Here is an 11920-nt window from a genome sequence, read left to right as displayed (position 1 = left end):
ACTACCGAAAAAAGGTGTATTTAAAATTATAATATATCAGTAACCACTAAAATGGACAAATTAATAATATTTATTAAATTAAAGATATATCCTAAATATAGAAGGTAAAAATGATCATTTCGTACAAACAAAGAAAATTTTCTTTCTCTCTACCTCGTTTCCTCCTCTCTAAAAACTTTCTTCTGGCCAAAAATTTCTGGCGGGGTCCGGCACGTCGCCTGGCCTCTCGCCACAAAAATCTCATCCTTAACCTCGCAGTGAGGCGATCTATAAAGTGATGGGCTTCGTAAATCTAGGGGAGGCAACATCTCGTCAGATCTGGACCATGAAGGTAGGAGGTTTTCGTGATCTTTCGATGGTGTTTGCCAGCTGTTAGCTCCGAAAATTTTAGGGATAGACTCAGGACAATTGTTTGCTTGTGGTGCTCAGACCATCTCCAACCAAGTCTCTCCTGTGTGGGTTGTGAATTCGTGTATAGTTTTTTCCTTTTTGATAATAGCTTTGTGGTAATAACGGTGACGGTCTCCCCACTACTGATGTGTCATTCCAACTAGAGGGTAGTTTTTCCACCTCTATGTGTTGTCTCCTTCAGTTAGAGGGTGCTTTCCTTACCGCTCTTAGTATGAGTTGTGTGTTTAAGGTACATTATGAAATTAGGATCTGGCTCATTTCGAGTCGTTTCCGTGTGACCGAATCTTATTATAGTGCTACTATTTAGAGGAGTACTCTCCATTGTCGGATTAAAAATGCGTCTGTAATGCTTAATTATGTGAATGACACTCGTTTGTATAACTTGATGTTGTATTTTATTCTAATTTTTTTAGTGGCACTTTAATAAAATTGCCGTAGTTCAAAAACAAATGATCATTTCGTGTAAATACTTTTTATACGAAGTAGTAACTCAAAACATTCAATTTTTTAAAAGTACAATGAATAAAACAAACTAATTATTAGCTACAAATTTTGGCTTAATGATCGTTTTCTTTTCTGTTTTTTTTTTATTTTTTTATTTTTTGGAAAAAAGAAGAATACGCTTTTGTCATGTAGTTGAACTTCCCTTTTGAATGTCAAAAAAAAAAAAAAAAATTCCTGTTTTATTATTCTTTGTGTGTAATTAAGTACTGACAGAATCAATATAATGAAAACAACTCACGAGTTCAACGAATACCAATAGAATATCGTTAAAGAAACGTGCTAGTGATATAAGACCTTATTCATTTTACTTATTCGAGTTTAAAATTCGAATTTTACTAGAGTAAAAAGTTCTCACAAACAATTATATCTAACTTTTTTACTATAGTAAAAAGTTATCACATAAAATCACATCTCAATTTAAATTTTAAACTCAAATCAGCGAAATGAACGGAATATCATTAGCACGTTTCTTTAAATTTTTAAAAAAATATATATTTTTTGAGAAAAGAAAAAAGCAAAACAATTCACCTAGAAATGACAAAATTGTCAATGCACAAGCGAGAAATAATTCTATGTCAAGGTCGCAACAAGTTTGCTAATCGTAGTATTGTCCCCACTTTTGGTTCTTTTTGCCTTTTCTGAACTCCTCCACCAAATATTGCTGACTCTCTTTAATTTCCTCTTCCAAACACACCACAGATAAAAACTCTTCTACTCAACCACCGTCGCCATTAAATCTCCAAAACTAACCTTAATTTCTTCTTCTTCTTCGTCTGCTTCTTCTTCTTCTTCTTCTTCTTCTTCTTCTTCTTTGTTTCCATGTTTTTCAGAAAACAAAACCTTCCGTCTTCATGGACGAAAAAAGAAAAACACAACAAAAGTACTCACAAATACACCCTCTTCTTCTTCCTCTTCCTCTTTGTCTGGTTTCTCGTACTTCTCTTCTGGTTCCCACCAAACCGAAACGTCAAAATCGACGTTAACAAAGCCAAAGTTTCATGTAATATAGCAAATTTCTCGGTCTACGTGTACGACATGCCGACCGAGTTCAACGTGGGCCTTGTGGAAGACTGCCGCCACCTTAACATCTACACCGACATGTGTCCCCACGTCGCCAATAACGGGCTGGGCCAGCCCATTTCTCCATTGGGCTCTCCGGCCGAGACCACCTGGCCCAGCTGGTTCGCCACCCACCAGTTCATCGCCGAGATGATCTTCCATGCGCGCGTGGAGAATCACCCCTGCCGCACTCGCGATCCCCGACGCGCCTCCCTCTTCTACGTCCCCTTCTACGGTGGCCTCCACGCTTCGAGCAAGTTCCGCGAGCTTAATCTGACGGCCCGCGACGCTCTAGCCGTCAGATTGGCTGACTTTGTCCAAAGCCAGCCGTGGTGGAAGAAGAATGACGGAAGGGACCACTTCATCGCCCTAGGGAGGACCGCATGGGATTTCATGCGCTCCGATGACGCTCCCGATTTCGGCGCTAATTGTCTGCTAAACTTACCGACGTTGACGAACATGTCGGTGATGACAGTCGAGAGAAACCCATGGAAAGGCGCTAACCAGCACGGGATCCCCTACGCTTCCTACTTCCACCCCTCCACGTGGCAGGAGATGTCTACGTGGCAAAACAACATTAAACGGGCCTCGCGGCCCAATCTATTCTCATTCATCGGCGGGCCCAGAAATGGACTGGAGAAAGCGGCCATAAGAGACCGGCTTATAAGTCAATGCGCCGGTTCGAATCGGTGCGAGCTTCTGCAATGCGGTCCGGGCCACTACAAGTGCCACGAACCGGGTCAGGTTTTAGGCGTGATGAGCCGGTCCGTGTTCTGCCTCCAAGCGCCGGGCGACTCGTTCACCCGGCGGTCCACGTTTGACTCAGTCCTGGCCGGCTGCATTCCGGTTTTTTTCTCGCCGCACACGGCTTATACGCAGTACAAGTGGTTTTTCCCGGAGGACAAGAGAGAGTACTCGGTTTTCATCGACGAGAAGAGCGAGGAGAGTACGAGGATTGAGGATGTTTTGGCGAGGATTCCTAGAGAGAGAGTGGAGAGAATGAGAGAGAAAGTGGTGGAACTGATCCCGAGGGTAACATACGCACACCCGAACGCGACGGACTTGTGGTTCGACGACGCCGTTGACGTCGCGCTTGCCTCACTTGCCAAGCACGTTAGGGAAAACCTATAATTGGTAGTTGATAAAAATATACGATTTATTTATCACATCATTGATTATTTTTATTTGTTTTGAAAAATAATTGCATTGTTTTCATCGAAAAACCTCCTGGATTACTAAAGGATTAAGCAGGAAAGGAGTTTTTTATTCCAATTAGTAGTTGTTTGTTGACTTATTGACTAATATCACATGCTGTACCGCCAATCCCGGCTTAATATTTTGATTTTCTTTGTATAAAGAGATTTTTCTATAATTTTGTAGGAAGATCATGTGTGGTAATTGGGTTTGTATTAGTTCACTTATTATGGAGACAAATTTTCTCTAACCTAAAGAAAAATGGTGGTTTTGTCGTTTCCGTTTTGTCTGTTCCAACTTCCAATGAATACCTTGATGCTTCTCTGTATATGACAACGAGAACTAATTGTTAAATGGGAGAGATGGGAATTGCATCCATAATGGACTAGTTTTTTTATTAGTTGCAACTTCGCTTATTGCCTATTGGGTTTTGTGATTTTATTTTATGAGAATTATTAGCAAGAGTTTTTTCTTCTTTTTTTTTTTTTTGAGAAATTATTGCCAAGAGTTGGTGATGGACCTTGTAAAATATTAACATTCATTAATTTGCTGATAATTATTTTATGGAGTTATATGGACATTTAAAATTGGTGTGAAACTAGACACAATTACCATAAGATACTGAGAGCTACACGCTTTGTTGTTGTTGTTGTTATGAAATCATAAATGCCTCGTTCACTTCGTAGATTCGAATTTTTAATTCGAGTTGAGATGTGACATTTTCAGAGAGTTTTTCACTGTAGAAGAAAAAGTTAGATGTGACATTTTTTGAGAACTTTTTACTGTAAAAATCTAAAACTGAAAACTCAAATCGGTAAAATGAACGAGATTTAGCGTCATCCAATCAGCAAGCACTAATTTTTAGTGTTCATGCACTAATTTTGGTATGCTTTTGTGCAGCACATCGCGTTTTAGTGTATAGTGCGTTGTTGCAAGCGACACATTTATCATAAACCGGTTGAGAAATTGTTGGAACTTACGGTCCACACCACACAAGTGTTGTGATCATATTGGTGTGGCCCAATCAGCAAGCACTTATATAAGGAAAATATCTGTCATGTGCACGTGTGTTTTTAATAATATTAAAACAATATTTTTACTTTTAAAAAATCATTCTTTGGGTATTGTAAGACTGATTTTTAAGATTTAAAATGTCTATTCTACCTCTCTAATTAATTAACAATAAAATAATTATTTTTTGAAATTCTTTCTAATAATAATTTAACATTTAAAAAAATTAGAATAAGTTAAACTTTTTTAGAAAATATTTTTAAAGTTATTAATTTCTATTTAGTTAATGAAAAGAGCATGTTGGACATTATAAGTCCTACAAATTGGTCTCAGGTACTAAAAAAGTGTTTGTTTAAAGGTAAATGTACCATTTTAGTATTATTAAAAACACAAAGAGATATTTCAATAAAATAAAGGATACCAAAATAATTATCTATATATGGCCTCTTTGATATGATTTTCAGATTTAAAATAAATGTTTTGATGATGTGTCAAAAGAATTTTGGCTCTCTAAAATAACATTTCCATCAAAATCATAAAATATGACTTCTCAAATAAAGCTATAAACTTTGAAACTTATACCATAATTTCAGTAACACATTAATTATAAACACCATTACAACATTTTTACTAAGGAGAAAAGTCATAAAATTTTTTTGATCCATTAAATTCTTTCTACAACGTAATGTTAAATACTTACCCAAAAAAACCACAGCTTTTATTCTCTTCCTCTACTAATTAAAATAAAAAAAAAAACGTTAAAGTTATGCGAAATGGAGCCATTCATAAGTAATCCACCGACACCCCAAATTTGCTGTAGTTTGCGTAGTGTGAGAAAATAGGAAATGGCAATGTAGAAAAAGACCTTCAACGACAATGGTCCCATGTATTTCCTTTTCTATAGCAAAGGCACTTAAATGACATGGAGAAGAAAACACACTTCTTAAAGACACATCACAGAATACTTAAGAATCAGTCAGTACAGGTAGGTTTAGTTTAATGAAAGAAGCTATCTAGAAAAGTAATGTATGTTCTTTTTTAAAACATGAGTTATGAACTTAAATTTAGGGGTTGTTCTTTTAGAGTGTAATTTAAGTGTAGTTTTTGAGTTGAATTTGAGTTATAACTTGAGTTGAAGTTAGAACTTGAATAAAGTTAAATAAAATTGAATAAAGTTAAACCTTAAAAGAACGTGAACTTAAATAAAGTTAAAACTTGAGTTTTTTTTTTTTTTGAGTTTTTTAGACAAAATAACATACCCTTAGTATGCGAGAGAAAATATTGTAATAAAAAAATTAAATTTAAATTTTTGTAAGAGAAAATACTATAATAAAAAGTTTAATATCTACAACACAGGCATCAACATGGCAAAGCAAACAAGCAAAGGTCAGGACATAATTCTTCTCTATTTATGGATCTTTTCATTGGGCAGACTACCTTCAAATTAGGAATAGTAATGAGGTAACTCACAAAAACTAACTATAAGAGTAACCAGCAAAGATTATTTTTTCTTTTAAAAAGTTGATGAGAGGTAATATCTAGCATTAAATATTCTCTTGAGCTTACCTATTAAGTTAACATCCTCTAAAAACTCCATCCCACGCTAAATTTCAAACTCAAAATTATTAAACTGAGAAACAAAAATACATTAGTTAAAATAAAGGAATAAAATCATTTTAGTACACTGTGTTCTACCAAAACATACTCTTAATACCGTGAGTTTTTGATAATGTTAAAATAGTACCTCGACGTTTTCAAAAACATTTTCTTGGTATCCTGAAACTAATTTTGAGAAGTAAAATGACCTTAGTATCTGTTGACGGCTAAATTTCGTCAATAGAAATACGTCGGGTTACCCATTGGTATCTCGTTGGGTTACCAGTTTGAAATTAACTGTATATTTGAGATTATGCTATGAAGTGTTTATTGTATTTTTGAAAGCACGAGAATAATGCTTGAGCGAGAGGACACACAAATTTATAGTGGTTCACTCTTTTAATGAAGAGCTACATCCACTTGTGTATTGTATTTCTTTTTGGACTCTTACAATTTACATGTATCGTTATTCTTCCTCTGATTGAATATTAAGGAAGCCAATCTCCCTCTCGTGTGTGGGGGTTTGCCCCTTTTATAGCTCAAGGTTCCTTCGTGGGCGGTTCTCCTTTGTAGGTAGAAGTACTCGAGTGACCTACCTCTCTAGGCCCAAACCGTAGCCCACTAATTACCTTTTGAACTGTTCACTCAGCCAATTGGTCTTTCATTACGGCTCTGTAGATTCATGTAATCCTTCACTGTCCACTGTAGGGCGGTTTAGGGGTTTGCAATTAATGCATGTACTGCAAACATCTCCCATCCCTAGACGCAACTTGTGATGTCAGGCTCCTTTCTGAAGAGTATTTCCCTCGTCGTCTGCGCTGCGTAGACCACATGTCCTTCCTGGCAGTCGACCCTTTCCAGACATAGGAATTTTGTTGTAATAAGATCGACAGCATGACTGGTCGACGGCATGCCGGGTCGATGCCCTAAGTCAGGCCTTCCTTGCAGCGTAGCGAGGAAGCGAGCTTCAAGCGTCGAGGGTTGTCGCCTTTTGAGGAAAAGTAGGGCCACGTGTCACGCTATCGATATTCCACATGTCACCCATATTTTTCCACACAACAATATCCTTTTATTTAATTAACCAAAAAAAATTTAGAAAAAAATTATGAAATTTAATGTTTCAAAAATCAGTTTTAAGATACCAAAAATATATTTTTAAAATCGTCGAGATACCGTTTTAAAGTTATAAGAAAAACACATGATACTAAAAGTATGTTTCGCTATAATACGAGATACCAATATGATTTTATCCTTAAAATAAAATAACAAGTATACAAGACCTCACTGAAGCTCATTTTTTTTCATAATCAGCTCAATTTTACCCAACGATCTGTGATTCTTGGTCATTTTTTGGATAGAAGCAAAGCTGATCGGTTTTAGAGAGTTTCGATTTTGGGTGGGGTCCTGGTTTAGAGACTTCTACCTCGTTTGTGTAACGATAGTTTTTGTTAGCACATTACATCTATATTATAATCTTATTATTACAAACCATTAGATAGAACTCGTCCTTATAAAACTGACTTACAAGGGGAGGGGACCCAAGCGATTGTAAAACCACTAATCATTTTATATTTATTCCATGTGAAACATTAAGTATTTAACATTATGTTCTATTTTTCTATCTCAGTGGTTATCCCTCCAATTAAATTTTGACATCTCGTGAATTGTTTAAGTATTTTAGTATTTTGTTCCTATTCATTTGGTTAGATTCATAAATTTAGATGACATGACAAATAAATAGTGGAGTGACAGCCACTACGATGGAAAATCTCGTGAATTGCTTAAATATTTTAGTATTTTATTTTTATTTGTGGTTAGATTTATAAATTTAGATGAAATAAGCCAACATAACAGGAAAATTGGAACAATAAATCGGAACTCGTCCACGGCCTATCAATACTCAACGCTTTGATGGCTTCACTAGTATATCTAAATTCATAAAACTTCAACTTAAAGTTGCGTCGCGGTGGATTAGCTCTAATACGTACTGATTCTCACAAACTTATTGGGTAGAACTCACTTTTTCAAAACCAACTTAAAAAGAAAGGGACCCAAGGATTTAAAAACCCACTAATCATCTTAATTATCATCTAATACTTATATACTTTAAAATCCCACGTGAATAAATATAATTATTTTATTTGATATATGTACTTTCGGGATTTCTACTGTCCATCTCCTCAATTTCGTTGTTTCACTTCAGCCATTTCTCTGGGCCGTCGGATTAATTAGTACGGTGAATATGAGAGTAGGGTACTGGGGCTAGTATAATTTTGTGTCAGATGGTAAACCGGTTTGCTTCACTGAGATCTCGTTCACTTCGCGGATTTAAGTTTTCAATTTGAGTTTAGATGTGACATTTTTTGAGAGCTTTTTACCGTAGCAGAAAAAGTTATATGTGATATTTTCTAATAACTTTTTACTGTAGAAACCTAAAACTGAAAACTCGAATCGGTGAAATAAACTAGGCATAAATCTATAAGATGACGACAACGCAACTGGTAAAGCTCTTTTGGCCCGTTTAGTTCGCTGATTCGAGTTGAAATAAAATTTTATGTGAGAATTTTTTATTGTAATAAAAAAGTTAGATGTGATTATTTTTGAAATTTTTTTACTATAACAAAACTCGAATCGGTGAAATAAACGATACCTTAATATCTCAACAATTTACTTACGATACCTCTATTTTTTCTTTTGACAATTAATATTTCTGCTTTTAAAAATGCATATATTTTATGTATAAATTTGAATTGAGATGATTTTTCTTCAATGTCATCAGTGCGAAAAACCACACAATTGAAGATCCATATATGCTATGTTATTATGCCTTTTTATTTCATCAATTTTTTTATGTTTATCATTAGAAAGTCCATAAATCTGAAATGGTAATTTAACAATAGTTGTAAGCTTGACCATACAAATTAGTGACAGGTCTTTTGATAGTTTATATAGCATCCATATGAAATGCATGAATGAAACGTATTACCATTCTAGAAAATAAAAGTTATAGGCTGTTATGTAGGTTTCGTATGAACTCATCATATTGAAATGTGGTGACGGTTAGTTTAATTTTTGTAATGTAGTATTAATTCCGCATCAGCGACATCACCATGTTGAATGTTAAATACAACATTTGAATTATATTGGACAACGTTTTCCGCTGTTTTTTTTTCTAGTATGTTTTGATGCACTTGTAACCGTAAATTCGTCTATGCATAAGAATTATGTAATAAATCATGTGGTGAGGCTGACTGCAGCATTGGAATTACGATTGGAGTATTGCATGCCATGACCACATCACCATTGAATATGAGAAATTAAAATTGGTTTAACACAGATGATGAGAGTTTTTACTAAAATACGTACCTTGTGAATGACAATGTTGGCCTTGGCTTGGTAGTGCTAATCCAGGGTGACCTTTATAACAGCGATATCCAAGAGCAATACTCGTTATCATTCTGGCTCTATAACGATAACGAGATAGACGATGAATACCTCTAAGAGGGCGTTTGATATGCAGTAATTTTGAGGATGAGAATGAGAATCTATAAGATTACTATGTTTGGTACAAGAACTTTAATTTTTAGATTCTCAGAAAAATAAATACCGTAGGATTCACTTTCCCGCAACTTGGGGTAATTTGAATACCACCCAATAGGTTGATATTCAGATGCCCGGGAATACAACTAAATGCGGCAATCTAAAGAATATCAAAACTACCACTGTTTGTCCTCTCACCACCGAAAATCTCAAAGGCCTCCACAGTCACAGGCCCCAACATCGCAGCTCGCGGGCCCCCCACCATCATGGCACCCATTGCGGGCCTCCCACTGTCCCAGCCCCCACCGTCGCAAGCGCCGCCTATCTCAGCCTCTAACAGTGGTCGTACAGCCTCCTTGCCGGAAAGCCATGTACAAACGACGATCTATGTCTGCAAATCCATGGGAAGCCCATGCCCTCCTCTGCGACGCCGTGTGAAGCATTTTCACCATCGCTTATCGTCAAAACATTTTCACGCCGTGTGAAGCGCCACTGGTTTGAGATTGAAAGGAGAGAGAAAGAAAGAAAGAGGAGAGAGAGGATTGAGCGACATCCATATTTAGTTTTGGATTGAAGATCTAGTTTGAGATTGAAAGGAGAGAGAAAGAGTGACAGTGAACTCAAAGAGAAGGAATCGCATGAGTTTTTTATTTTTATTTTTACTCAATATTGGTTTTTATTCTTATTCTCATTTAAATTTTAATGTTTAAAATTTGCTAATTTTTTTTGCACGGCATCTTATAAATTCATTTCTTAAGCTTATAAGATTTTGTATTTTTTTTAGAATAATAAGATTTTAGCATTAAATTAATTCAAATTAGTTATTTTAAAAAAAAAATACATTACATTACTTTGTACCAATCAAACGCAGTAAATTAATATTCTCGAGAATATGAGAAAAGATTCCTATGTACAATCAAACGTGTTAATACTTATTTCTTATGAATCATATTTCCTTCTATCACTTTTTTAGTAATATGATTCCTACCCATTATTTCTTTTTGAGTGAGCGAATGGTGTGAGAGAAGAACTAACCAGTTTACAGAAGAAATCCCTTGGTTTGGAAAAGTGAAACCATGTCCATTTGTTTGTAAGAATCATCCATGTAAAATAACCTAATTGTGATGTGCGATTAGGGGATCTCCGCTTCTACAAAGAACAATCAACCTTCACAGGATACCTAGAATGTCCAAGCAACTCAGTCGCTCCGATGTAGAATGTTACACTCCTGTAGTCGAAGACCAACAAGATACTTGTGCGGGACTTGTAGTTGGTTTGACCCACAAGATAAACAGTTTTTACGAAAATGCTTACCTACACATAGCCAATGAATTTTTTTTTCATTTGGTGATGATTAGTTTTAATATCTTATTTAATCTTGTAGGATTTAGTGCCATTGTTTTGGGCTATAAACTAATATTTTGGCTTGTTCTTTATGTGATTTCAAGTGAAAACTTGAACTAAAATTTAAATTTTCATACGATAAAATATTGTTACAAAAAGGTTAAATTGTGATTCGAACTGTGAAAATGCTTTTAACATTTCATTTCAAATTAAACTTGCATGCTTATAATAGTCTTTCAACAATTATTCTTCAATGTTGCTATGCTATGCAGTACGCATTTATAAACACAAAGTTATGGTGGGAAAACTTCGAATCACATTGGCGTTTGCACATCTTAAGGGCAGTAGAAAATGGGAAAAAAAAAAATTCAAACAGAAAAGAAAAAATAATGTAGCACATATGGATCGTATTTCGTTTGGTTTTCCGCAATCATCGCATTAATTAGGGAAAAAATCGTCTTAATCCAATTTCGCACTTACAATTATGCATTTTTTAATTCAGAAACATTCACTGCATAATCAAAAAAACAATTGGGTTACTGTATAGAGTGTGTTTAGATACAATTGATAACTTACCAGATACAATGACGTCATATGACTGCTGGAAAACTTGAAAAAAATTCAAAAACAACTTTGATTTAACCAATGCACCCTTCACCAAAATTATATGTACAACAATATCTCAGTTACAGTTCTTGAGGGTGAAAAATGACCGACATTGAGAGAATCAAATCTCTAGATTGAGATCTGATTCGAACAGATCAAAACACCACCAACTAATCAAATAAAGAACAAGGTAAAAATAGAGCACAAAAATTTAGAGTGGTTCGGCCTAATATGACCTACATCCACTAAGATTTTCATTAAATTTCTAAGATTAATACATAAACTCTTTCTCACATGCTCTCTTTACATTCATGCTCAGTAAGGAAAAGAAAGTAAAGTTTTCTCTGAGAGCCAGAGTCCGAACCCCAAGGCAACTGTGAGAAAGTAAGGTTGGAAGCTAGGCTTATTTTAACTCACCCTACTCGAAGACAACCATCTCAGGGTACTCGGCTTGAGACATAATGTTAAAGGCTCCAAGCTTGAGGAAACAAGCTTAAGGTACCGAGATGCATTGAGCTTAAGGTACTGATATGCATTGAGCTTAAGGTACCGAGCTCAAGGTATTTAGCTTAATGCATTGAGTTCCATGTTCTTCACTCTAGCTCAAGGTATAAAAAAATTATAAATGAAAAATGAAAAAGAAAACAAAAATATT

General features: G+C 35.3%; 1 protein-coding gene across 1 annotated transcript; it reads left to right on the top strand.

The window, feature by feature from the left end:
- The first annotated feature begins 1734 nt into the window (after positions 1-1734).
- Positions 1735-3357, top strand: LOC21404927 (probable xyloglucan galactosyltransferase GT17). The gene has a single exon (XM_010089276.2). It carries the CDS (start codon positions 1735-1737, stop codon positions 3103-3105), a length of 1371 nt encoding a protein of 456 aa, XP_010087578.2. The 3' UTR covers positions 3106-3357.
- Positions 3358-11920: the final 8563 nt, after the last annotated feature.

The sequence above is a fragment of the Morus notabilis genome, unplaced genomic scaffold (genome assembly GCF_000414095.1).
Source record: "Morus notabilis unplaced genomic scaffold, ASM41409v2 Scaffold697, whole genome shotgun sequence".
NCBI lineage: Eukaryota > Viridiplantae > Streptophyta > Magnoliopsida > Rosales > Moraceae > Morus > Morus notabilis.
This window is presented reverse-complemented; position numbering and strand designations above follow the sequence as displayed.